This window comes from Miniopterus schreibersii, assembly GCF_964146895.1.
Source record: "Miniopterus schreibersii genome assembly, chromosome: 2".
Classification (NCBI taxonomy): Eukaryota; Metazoa; Chordata; class Mammalia; order Chiroptera; family Miniopteridae; genus Miniopterus; species Miniopterus schreibersii.
This window is the reverse complement of record NC_138102.1, coordinates 173,134,988-173,147,985: the sequence shown is the minus strand read 5'-3', so window position 1 is coordinate 173,147,985 and position 12,998 is coordinate 173,134,988. Positions and strand designations below refer to the sequence as shown.

The 12,998-nt window shown below is 40.7% G+C and overlaps 1 protein-coding gene across 2 annotated transcripts in view; it reads right to left on the bottom strand.

Moving 5' to 3' along the window:
- ANO4 (anoctamin 4) overlaps positions 1–12,998 on the bottom strand; it is a 227,097-nt gene that overhangs the window by 47,916 nt on the left and 166,183 nt on the right. For both annotated transcript variants that reach the window (XM_081127861.1, XM_081127860.1), the window contains 3 exons: positions 7,978–8,084; positions 2,781–2,836; positions 341–462 (listed from right to left, as the gene is read on the bottom strand). In XM_081127861.1, coding sequence (XP_080983987.1) covers positions 341–462; positions 2,781–2,836; positions 7,978–8,084 — 285 coding nt within the window. The remainder of the gene's footprint in view (positions 1–340; positions 463–2,780; positions 2,837–7,977; positions 8,085–12,998) is intronic.

Sequence of the window (12,998 nt, the reverse complement as noted above, 5' to 3'; positions counted from 1 at the left end):
GTTCCATCTGTCACTTAATATATGTCAGCAGTGTCGCCTCTCTACAATTGCTACTGATAATTTGTCAGCAAGTCACATGGTGACACGCTCCTTATGGAGTCTTGTGGGAGACCTGGCTGATCTCACAGGCCCCTTCCGCAGGCCTATTTGGGAAACACACCCTTGTCGGAGGGAGGTCTGGTTTACCAAGAATGACCCATGGCCCGACAGCTGCCTTCCTGGAAAGACGCCAGATGTGAGCAAGAGCTGTGCGCCTCAGACTGGTTTTTCTTGTCCCAGCAGACAGTCTGTTCTAATCATCTTGTACAAGCTTTAGAAATACAGTTGGTTAAAAACTCACCTTACGAGATCCAAAGGCTGGTATTTGTACCACACGCCCCAGGAGGCCCAGCACTCATAGAGCAGGTGTCGGTGGTTTTCCGCTCCATGGGTTCTAATGGAGTTTTTACTCCTGTAACCTCCCTGGGAGGAAAACACACTGCCGGTGAGGTGAGGCCCACAGAAGCCACAAGGAACGTTAACAAGAATACTAGTCTCTGATGGCAAGAGTAGCCATAGAGGTGTGAGAAAAAATGGATCCGTACTATTGAAGGGAAAGAAGTTTGGTTAGTTATTCTGGACATTATCTTGTTGATCATCCTGTGCAGTAAGAAGCACGTGTTTGCTAGAATCTGCAGGTTGGAGCTGAGTGTGGATTCAGTTCTGTTACTGTGCAGTCAGGAGACCTTAAGCTCTCTGAGCCTTGGGTTCCTAGTTCATAATGGAGCTAATAGTATCTGTCTCATGAGGCTTCTTCTGTGGTTTAAATGAATAAGGTGACTTGCTCAGAGGCCATACCCGAGACCTATTAGTTCTCTTTGCTAAGTCAAGGCTATTTGGTAAACAGCCATAGTGGTTTCTTGTCACACGGCCTTGTCTATAAGACAGTGCTAGAATGTAAAAGCTGGAAGTCACTTCAAAATTAGAAAAATTCAAAACTAATTCTACCTCCTCATTGTACACATGAGGAGACCAAGGGCCACCGAGGTGGGGTTTTCTGAGTTTCGTTAGTGGCAACACTAGCTTCACAAACAGAAAAGGCACTTCCTGGAGGTGAGGTAATTACTGGGAAGTCCTTTAACCTGAGAAGTCCTTTTTTAGTGGAAAGTAAACGGGGCAGGGGGACAAGAAACTCGAGTTCTAGTCTCAGCTCAACCACCAACTCCCTGTGTGACTAGAGGGGGGCTAACCTTTCTCTCAACTTCTAAATTTCTTTAAAATTTTAACATGAAACAAGGGCACTAATATTTGCCCTCCCTGCCTTCCTGTCCCTGAAGGTTATGAGGTTAAATAATTTCTAATCAAGTTAAACTGAGAGTAAAAAGGCAAAAGAGCAATTATGTTGTTGCAGCTGCTATTAATTTGGACATTCTCTTAAAACATAGGGCTTTGCCAAGACATGAAAACCACAGAGAAGGCCCTGGCTTACTCCGTGGGGCTTCACAGCTGCGTCTCCTCAGACCCCCTCGTGCCCGCCACCCCTTCACCTGCACAGACACTTCTGCCCACCTACCGCTGCTCAGACACTGCTCTTACCATGGGCGAGGGCTAGGCAGTGGGCGGGCGCAGCACCCACCAAAACTCTTTTTTGGCAATGCCAACTAATAACTCCAGGAAGCCATGTGCTGTTCTGGTGGGAAATCTGTCTTTAGAGCTCAGAAACACCTCTGTGTGGCTCTAGAAAACCTTTTCGTCAAAGACTTTCCTTCTGTGATACTAAAAGGATCATTCCATAAACGTTTCATGGTAGACTATAAATAGGGTCTCAGACCAAAGCAACTAGTTTTGTTATGAATAAAGTTTTAAAAACTCTAAGTCACCTTTTACGTCCCCATGGTGTTTGAAACCAAGGGAAGAAAACTGTTAGATAAAAGAGAAGACTTGCCACGTGGGGACAGGTGAATTGTCCTCTAAAGTTTCTTGGCAAACTGTTAACATTGTTTCTAGTAGAAAACTGTTCTAGAAATCATTCTAACAATAGTTTCCTCCCGGTAGGTTGTGATGTCCTAGAGGGCACGCACCATATTTATCTTTATATTCTCTGTGCCACACAGTGACCAGTACGGCACAGGGGCACAACGCTATGAGAAAGACAAGTCTCACCAATAATGAAAAATCCATCTGTAAGGAGAACTCTGGGTGAAGTAACCCAAGATCTAATGGGGACACGGAGTTAAGGGTAACCACAGTTACTTTTATGAAAGTTCTAATATATGGCAAAGAGCATGTGGTAAATAAGAAAATAAAAAAAGTAATAGTACGCTTTGAAAAATTAGATTGCACATCTCTTTAAAGAGCAATGATAAGTACACTACCATTAATTCCATTTTTCACCCTTTGGTTACCAGAGACTTTGCAAGATGGCTTCTTCCCACTCTTTAAAGAATAACCATGCGTTTCTTTGTTGCAGAGCCTATATATTTCAGGAACATTTCCCCTCTGGGTCTGCTGCCTCATGCAAATTTTCAATGCCTCTTTAATTTTATGACTTGGAGTCCCTCAGCTATTCCTCTGAATTCATGTTGAGTGACTCCTGTTTCAAGTATTCTTGGAATTACATAAAAAGACACATAGAAATAAACCAAACGATGCTGGGGCACAAGGCAAGTAGGCCTAATTATCTACTGAACAAATTAAATTCATTCTGAACAAATGTCATATCAACAAACTCAATTAATGACTATCTCCAGAAGCTGATTTAAGAACAAGAAACTGGGAGACGGACAATGGGCAGGACATACCTCGTGCAGAGGGAAAGCAGCTTCATAGGAGCCATTGGTAAGCAAACGATTCAGACCTAAAATGACATAAGGTCCAGTTCGCATTAATGCAGAGTTTCAGCTCTCACAATACTCAAGACTAATGTAAGGGTGGTACTTTCAGGAGGAAACCATCTAGGTTTTCGAAAGTGAGGTGAACCCACTTGGGAACACCAACAGTTTAGAGAGAACATTGCTATTTGCTAGGAAGCTAAAATCAAGACCTGGGAATTTTTAAACAGAAAACAATGAAGTACACCTGGTACAGAGGCTGGCCTAGAGACTGGAATATACTTATACGAGTGGACAAAGGTATCATAAAAAAACATGATTTTCCACCAGGAGCTCTTCTATTTTTATCCAGAAGCTTCTAATGTGGACAAGTCTGACTCTTGTGTACTGAACAAGTAGTATCACTTTGGAAAAGTCCTCTTGTCTTCGGGCCTCAATTTTCTCACCCATAAAATGGAGTTTCTATATAGATGATCAAGTCATCTGAGGATAAAGGCAGTTTTACTTCTTTTCTTGTTTTATTGCATAGGCTAGTAAAATGATGAATATATGAGCAGACATACTTGAACTGTTTCTTATCTAAGGGGGAAAGTGTTCTGTCTTTTACCATTAAGTATAATGTTAACTATAAGTATTTCATAGATGCATGTTATAAGGTTGAGGAAGTTCCTTTCTATTTGTAGTTTGCTGCGTTTTTATCAGGAACACATGTAGGATTTTGTCAAATGCTTTTTCTGTGTCTGTAGAGATGATCTTCTGGCTTTCCTTTTTTACTTTGCTAATATGGTGAATTACATTAATTGACTGGATAAACCCTACTTGGTCATGATCTATTATACTTCTTATATATATTGTTGGATTTTGTTTGCTAAACTTTGTTTATTATGTTTGCACCTATATTCATAGAGGCTATCAATTTGTAATTTTCTTTTTCACTACTGTCTTTGCCTGGTTTTGGTACCTAGGTAATATAACCCTCATAGAATAAGAGAGGAAATAATCTCTATTACTCAGTTTTGTGAAAGACTCTTATAGAATTGGTATTACTTCTTTCTTGAATGGCGGATAGAATTCACCAGTGAAATAATCTGGGCCTGGAATTTTCTCTGTTAGAAGATTTTAAAGTATAAATTTAATTTCACACATACACACACAATCAGATTAACTAGTACATTTTTTTCTGTTTTTCCTTTTTTTATTGTTTCAGGTGGGACAGAAAGTCTTGTGCCTGCTGCTCCATCTTGGCCAGCAGTAGAAGTTTAATGTGTTGATCTTTAAAGTTTCTTTCAGATTGAGATTTATGCTACCTCCTGAAATGTATCTGAGAGAGGATGACTGGAAGGATGTCTCTCAAGTCGTTTATAAAGAAATGCTCTCTATGCTTAGATCCTGATTAGAGTCCACAGTCTTAGCCTAACTGGAAAATGGAACATGCACAGATTTACTCTGTATTGATGGAGTATCAATCAATGTTTAGGTACTTTTAATCATAGAAACACAGTAACATGCTTTAAGATGCTTGACATTAACACTAAATGTCTAAGGAAAGCATCTGAAATACAAATATCCACAGGGCTTTGTATTTTATCTAGTACACAGGAGGCTCTCAATAAATACCTTTGTAATGAATAAATGTGTAGAAAGCTTTTTGATTTCCTGGAGTCACTATTGAGAATTTCACATATCTCATCAATGACTTTCAAACATTCCAGATATTAGAAAAAACAGGATTCACATGGACCTAAGAAGGGACTCTACTGATGCCCTTTGTAAGTTTATCACAGTTTATCAAAGTCTTGCAAAGTAAGAAAGTAGTTAATATTTGAAGTCTATCAGTTTACTAACTTCCCCTCTGAGCACCAATTTTGAAAATCAACTTCAAGGCTTATTTTATGCATTTACATTGTTAAATAAATCTCTGTTGATCTATCAATTGCTGTATTTTGAAAATGAATTTCAACAGGTTTGATTTTCAGTTATAATAAATTCAGAGTGAAGCTGAAAAACTTACATAGTGGTAGTTTATATTCCACTGAAATTCTCTTATGAATCATGTTTATAAATCAGTATCTTTGTTATCTCTAATCAATGCTGGTTCCTGCAAGATACTTTCAGAAAAAGTTTCAGGCAGAAAATAACATTGGATAAACATTAATTCTATCAGTAAATTAAATTTTTTCTAATATGTTGTTTCTTTTATTAATGAAACCAAAGATGACAATGAAACATTGGCTTAACAGAGCATTTGTAGTTTTATTTCATATTTTTAGCATAATGCCTAATCCTGGGTTAATAATTCACTTTGTAATTGGCTATCTCTAATTTTTCAGTTCATCATTACTTATTTTCAAAGCACTGGGGGTTCTTGAGTAGAATTCTCTATTTTTCATCAAACGATCAAGCTAGTAAGAAAAGATCATTTCTTACTAGTGATATTATACTCCCTGTGCTCCTTCAGAACATTTAAAAAACACTGTCTCTGCCCTTCTTTTGTCTCCATCTTGACTAGTTGTAAAAATAGCCCACATTTGAGATGAAAAATTAAGCACAGTAATTGCTATATGGCTTCATTATACACAGTTTTTTTACTGTATAAGGATGCTATAGTTGGACATTGATCATGTTAAAAGATTTCCAATTCAATTCAACAACACTTCTGTCATATGCCAGATACTGTGCTAGGCAAAGATGATACAAAGACAAATAAGGGGACTTATTTACAATTAAGGAGCCTGTTATCTACACTTGCAGTTTTCAGATGAAGATTCTCAGCACACTAGTGCATCACAGTGAGTTATGAGGTGTGCTGCAAATTATAATACCAATTTAGCAAAGGCAATATTTAAAAAAATTATTTCCATTTTATATGAAATAATCTAGAATAGCTGCTGCCATATCATTTCACTCCCATTCACTTATTTTCTAGTATGTTCAAGAAACAATGTTCACTGATAAAAATGTATGATAAACAGTAAGTGTAGTGCATCCTACGTTTGTTTTAAAAATCACATGGACAAATAGGGGATAAATATCAAGAATCAACTAATGTAATATTTAAATTATTTAGCACACCAAAATGTTAACAGTGGTTCTCTTTAGTTGGTAGAATTTTCATAATGTCATTGAAAATAAATAACCCAAGGTAATAAGAGAAGAGTTGTAAATGATTAATTATCAAATAAACACACAGAAACAATTGCCATATGAATAGAGGGACTGGTTCCTTTAAGCTAGAATGGTCATGGGGGACTTTATGCAGAGGGGGTGTCTCAAGGATGGGTGATGCTGCAGAGAATATGAGGACGTGCTAACCCACCACACTACTGAAGGTAAGTCAGACCTAAATCAGGTTCACTGTCATCATTCCCACCCACACGGACTCTCACTGAAAATATTATTCTAGGTATATTCAGATCTGGACTAAGTAACTGTCAATTTCTCCCTATTATATTTCGATTTATGCAGCCTGGGATCTAAGTCGTTTTTGGCAGCTTCACTGAACTAGTGACTCACGCTGAGCTCCATTCCACTAAACCTCTCCAGTCTGTTCCTCCCTGATGTTGAGCAACATTTCTCCACAGCACCAGGGTGGTTGCTTTGCTGAATGTGAGTGTAAGACTTTACATTTACAAACTATCAAATGTCATCTTGTTGGATCTGGCTGAGATTCCCGGATCCCCGGGATCAGCTAGGCTCTTGACTGCAATGATGAACATATTTAATGCCTCCTTCCAGTCTCCACCCCACCTGAAAGCTTGATGAGCAGGCTGTTCGGGCTAAGTGCCAGTTATCAATTTATCGCCCCTTTGCTCCAAAGGTACTTAACTGCCTGCTTTGCAATAATGGAGTTGGACCTTGCAAATATTTCTCCTTTGCCAGATGGCACAATGTTAAGCGTTAACAGAAGGCCCTGGAGGGACACTGGAGGAGGGAAGAGTGTGTCTCCCTGGTACCAGCATGCTCCTCTCAGCAGGCTTCTGCAACACGTGGCTTCTGTGGCACCCAGCTCCTGCAGTGCATGGTAGCCAGTGGCACATGGCACCTCCCCAAGGGCAGGAGCCCCTTGAACAGCCTCATAGAGTAGTGCTGCTCGAATGGCATCCTTGGACCTCTCCAGGCAGCTTCTTCCAGTATTGAAAGGGCAGGTTCCCAGAGGCCTGCTGGCAAGGAACCCCAGCCAACGGCCCTGCTGGCTAGTGAACCACAGCTGCACCCCGCCCAACAGGGTCCATCTCAGCTTTGTTGGGGGGAGTCTCTCCAGGGGTGGTGGCTGCTCCCAACACCTGTTATTCCTCTCTTCTTTACAGTTCTCCTTACTCTTCACTAGCCAGTCCTACATTCCTCCAATCCTCTGTCCCAGTGGGTTTTTTATATTAAATGTTCCCTCTTCAACTTATGTGGGATTTTTGTTTTTCTGACTAGACCCTGACTGATATAGGTCATTATTCAAACTGTTAATAAAAATCTTGCTGTGACAGACATAGGGACAAAGCCACCCAAATTTTCCTCCTAATACAATGATCTGTTTAATAACGCAGGAAATTTGGTAACATAGCATGGAAAAGTTCTCGCAAAAATGTCCAAAATGTAAATTGTGGGGGCTGGTTAATGGGGGAGATGATTATCTGGAGAATTTGCTGGAGTCTGACAGCTCATCTCTGCATGTGCATCAGCCCACACTGGCTCCCTTTCGTCACCTCTGTTCAAACTTCAGCTTCTTGGTGACGCTTTCCCTGACCATTCCATCTCAGTTTGAACTCACCCCCGCCCCTTCCCAGTCTATCTCTGAAATGCCACCCATTTCAAAGTTTGCATGCTACTTATTACATTTACTTATTTATTGTCTGCTTTTAACTTCTTGTACATAAGCTCCAGGAGAGAGCTGTGCTCATCTCCCAACATCCAGTCCAGTGCCTGGCCTGTAATGGGCACCCTGTAAATATTTGTCGAACTGAGAGAATTTCTGCATGATCTTAGATACACGAGGTAAGGAGATCTAAGGATGCTATCGAGATTTTACGCCTGTGAGTTGCCCATCAAGAGCAAAGTCAGAGGTTTCACAAAGGATGAGCATTTCTAGAATGGATATTAACTTCATAAAACCAAAGGAAAAAGCTTGCAATCCCCCAAAGTCAAACATAGCTTTTTATACCAATACGCTACTTACCGATTTTGTTTTTCCCTTCTTCGTACTTTATTCTCTGTAAAATATGATGTACGATTCTACTTCTCGTGGCGTTGTTGAAGAACGTGTCTTTATTGTGTATGATGAAGCTGCGCACACATATTGAAAACACAAGGTGAGGATTAGTTGGAGGTGAGGGGTCTGCTCTTGGATGTAATTTGGTGCTACTCATACATGATATCTTCAGTCAGTCACAGGGAGGGCATGTCTAGAACAGCAGGGGAGAGCCCGGAGGTCACCCAGGGCCAGGAGTCTCACAAATCTCAGTTGCTTTGGTTCTCAGTCTCCTGAGCATTAACATCATTATGTCGGGAAGGAGCTAGAGCTAAACAAAATTAAGAAATCTAATAATAAACTAATACCATGTCTAGGCCTCATATCTTGTTTTTTTCCTCAGTATGGTATGGTCATTAGATAAATTCAACTAAAAATGTATTTTGTTTGTATCTGCTCTTCTCTTCTCCCCCATCCTGAGTTTTCAGGAATTTTATTATCTGAAACTGGCTTGGGTGGTGGATATAGGAGTTAGGTAATGAGCTCTGGCTCAGGAGTGAGGTGAGTATCTGAAAATCAACTCTGTCCGTTCCTTTCCCATTCTCTCTCCTGGATGAGGCCCCTCTTCTAAAGCAAATACTTAAGATTGCTTTCTCTCTCAGCCAGTGGCCCAGCCAGCCTCCGAAGTTTCTCACAAGGCTCATACACACACACCATGACCTTGAATTTTTCAGTAGGTGTTCCTACACAACTGGGAGGTTTTCTAGGTAAAATATAGAGCTTCCAGGACCCCATAATCCAGCATGAAATAGCCATGTCTTGCCCTCCCAGGCATGAGTTAAATAACAGAATATTAGAGATACTGTAAGTATAATTGCTTCATAAATTGCAAAGAGCCCAGCAAACTTTTATTTGGTACTTTCTATGAGTTGGACACCATGCAAGGCCTATCAATGTTGGTAGCCATCACTCTCAAAATCCAGCTCAGAAGTCACCTTCCCCAGCAAGCCTCCCCACCCCCGCCTCTGCACTCCCGCCCCGAAAAGAATTCAGCACTCTCTCCTCTGAGCTTTTTCCTATCTTGAGCACACATTAATTTACTGATCATTCTGTACTGTCTTTGTTTTCATTCATTTACACAGCAAATGTTTACTGAGGGCACTTTGTAAGGTACTGATTGTACATGGTAAATAAAACAGATGAAATCTCGGTCCTTGAGGGGCTTAAAGGCTAGTGGGGAAGACAAACCATAATAGAAGTGAACATGAGCATAGGACAAACGGCGAGAATCAGCCTCCTCTCGCATGCCTTCCCCCCGGGACCCTGAGCTCATTCAGGACAAAAGGCCAAATGATCATCATTTCTGTGGCCCCAGGATCTAGTGAGTGCCCGGGACACAGTGCGGGTACAGATTTCTGAATAGCAGTAAGCGAGAGTCATGGAAAAAATTGCTATTAAATGTTTTTCTTCAAGAAGATGGATTCTCAAGTTGTTTAAATGATGGGAGGAAGAGCGAAAACTGGCCTGGAGAGAGGGTGGTCAGAAATGGGGTTTGGTTTGGGAATGGAATTGGGAATGTGAGTTTGGGACAACATTTGAAGGAGAGAAAGGCCAGAGACTATGAAGACAAAAATGTATGAACCGATTCCTTAGAGAAGTATTTTCCTCTCGCTTTTGCTTCTCTTGGATTCTGTGAGAGAATATCATTCTCAGAAAAAGGTAATGTGACTTGATGGATGAGAGATAAATGCTCTGTGGGTGCATGAGGAAGTCACAGCATTTATCTGATATTGTCTCTAGGGTTTTCCCAAAAATGCGTGATGGCATCAACGAGGGAGAGGGGAAAACCGGGAGTTACCTTGAAGGTGGTTCGTTTTATTTCACCCTCCTAGCCTTTTCACCTTATTTGAGACAGACCATTGCATTTTAATACCAAATAAAGATGTCATAAAGAAATAGATGACCAATAAAGAAGCCCATTTGGATTCACAATTTCAGATGATAACTGAAAGCTGAAACGCAGGGCCACGCCTGACACGATTCCAGGCTAAAAGCCCGTGTCCCTCCTCCACTGCACGGTTTCCTCCTCCCTTCTTCTCAGCACATGACATTTTGTGAGCTCAGGTAACAGTTCTCTAAATCAAGCACTACTGACAAGCTTCCAAGTTGGGTTTTCCTTTTCTGGAGCCTGGAGATTCTATAGTGGGAACAAACATAGGGCCTGGGCCAGCCGCTGTTCTAAGCATCCCGGACATGCCAACCTGTTCAGTCCTCACAATAAGGCGTGAGTACTTTATAGGCTTGTCTTACAGGTGAAGAATCAGAGAGGTAAAGGGATGTGCCCGAAGTCAGTCAACTAATAAGAGGCAGAGTCCAGATTTGAACTCAGGCAGTCTCGCCCGCCTCCCTGGGTCGGAACACCTCTCTTTATATTCCCATTCGTTTGTTTTGTTTTCTTCTTATATTTTACTCTCTACAAATCTTTTTTGGGGTGGTGTTGGGGAGAGATGTGTGTATATGTTCATTGCCTGTCCTAACTCGAACATTCTAAAAATCAGTTTATTTTAAAAAATCAGTTTATTTTATCATTATTCTGTCTAAGGGATACTACTTTGGGGAAAATAAAGGTAATGGAGAGGCTTTTCAAAATTGGTTTAATACCTATTTTAAAATTTCTGAGATTGATAAAACAAACAAGTACCCTCAAAGGTATGAAAATCTCCACGGTTTAAAACTTCAAGTAGTATCTTTCTCAAGAAGCATCGACCTACTATAGATGATGCTGTACAGTTATTTTAGAATTATAGCCACATTATTGACCTCTATAAACTTAAAAACCTCAGGCACAAGGTAAGTGGGCAACAGAGCCGGGTAACTGATCAAGGCCTGCTTCTCAGCCCTGGAGTGGAGGAGCCTGAAGCATGTGCTTGCAGTGCTCCGGAGCTGCTCTGGCTCGCTGGCTGCTCCATGCTTCCCGCTCTCCATAGTCAATAGAAGCATCTATTGCAACTGCACCGTGCCCATCTCCCCACTGGCAGCCGGAAACATAGGAGGCAGTTGACTGGCCTTTTTCATGAACAGATCTCTGGTTCAAGAAGAACCATACCTGAAGGGCTGCTTCTGAGGGTCCTTGTTCCCAACCGAACCTGAGGCTGGTACATGAGATCCTGGACGCTGAGCCTGAAGCCATATTGGGATGAGACTTTGGGGATCCTAGAACGGGAATTATATTTTCTAGATGAGAGAAATGTGCATAAATGATGGCCAGAGGGAAGACAGCAGTAGATTGCACAAAAGGCCACAATTCTTCCCGTCCCTATACACACACCCCTTTGTGAATTTCTTGCTTCCTCTATCAACAATTAGAGTCTATCTCCCCACCTCTCGAATCCAGGCGGGATTTGGGGCTGCCTTTCATCAACAGAATGTGGCAGAATGATCTCTGTGAGACTTCTGAGCCTAGGCCCAGGCTCTGTAGCTTCCTCTCCTGCCTGCTTGAAATACCCGAGGCTGCCAATGTAAAGAAGCCTGGGGGAAAAAATGCTTCAGGAAACGTTCTTAATTAGGTTTTAAATAGAGATTTCTTTTTTAACAAGGAGAAGCAAAGGTGATACAATTAACTGTCACTTAAATGATGTCCTCAAATTAGTGAAAATCAAAGTAGGAACAAAGCAACCAATTAATTTTTTATGTGACAAGACCTATTTTGAGAGATTTTTGGGGCTTTTGGCAACCGTAGTGCAATAACTAACTCCTTATCTCAAGTATGCTTGTCATGAGTAAAAGAATGAGATGATTATCAGACTAAATATATAATATTCAGAGTTCTGACTGTACGCTAACGATTTTCAAGCCTCATTTTAGGATTAAGTTGATAAGCTCCTGGAATATAAAGCAATGTCAGACATTTTTCTTATTCCAATGGTCATTTCTAATTGCACTTCATCCTATCATCTTTGCTATTTGAATGTTAAATACAAACTAAGAAATACTCCTTCCTCTTGAGACTTCCATAAAGATGGAAAACTAAACACTTGTATTCACTTTTCCTCCCTCTCAAAACCTGATGAAAATAACAGTAAAGTGTGTGTGTGTGTTTAAATAAAGGCATACATACTCAAGAAACAAAGATAGTAAAAAACAACAGCAACCAAATGTTGGAATGTGAAACACAGACAGAGAAGTGGTAACAGATCTAAGAGACCAGAAAAAAAGCTAAATCCTAAACCAGCTCTGGGGAAAAACAAGAACAATCACATTTATGCTGCAAAATCTCATAAAGTTTCAGAACTGGGGGACCAGAAACCTCTAGAAATAGGATAAATGAGGTTATTGAATAGGTACTAGTTAAAAGCTGTTTAAGAAGAAGCTAGATGCCCATATCCTCACCTGTACTCTACCAGACAACTGGAGTTTTGTCTTTGTTTGGTTTTTATAGGGTAATGCGATCTCTGAACTGTGAGACGCTAGGCATGGTTAGAGATAGAGGTACTAGAGTGAAAACTGAAGGATCAATTGAATCCTGGAAGCTGAGCCTCCCAGCTATCTTCATTCCCTTAGGCTCCAGAATATTGTCAGCCAGGCCTTAACTTTCCAGGCAGAAGACTGGCAAATTCTTCTCTGGGGAACCTGGGCAGCCTAAAGATAGTGACATTGGAGACTCCAAAAAGAAACCACCCAGCCATTTTCCTACAATGAAGCCCATAGTGGGAGGCTCCGCCTATTACTCTGAACTTACACCCAAGTTTTGCATTTCCTGTTCTTAAGTATGGACCAAAGATCACTAGGTACCTGAAGAAATCCATTAAAATCCATTAAAAAGTCATGATGAATAAAGCCATATATGTTTAGCCCCCAGTTAAAATCATATTCAACAAAGCATTGGATGTGTTAGCCAGAGCAATTAGACAAGAAAAAATAAATAAAAGGCATCCAAATTGGAAAGGAAGAAGTAAAACTGTCACTAGTTGCAGATGACGTGATATTATATACAGACGATCCTAAACACT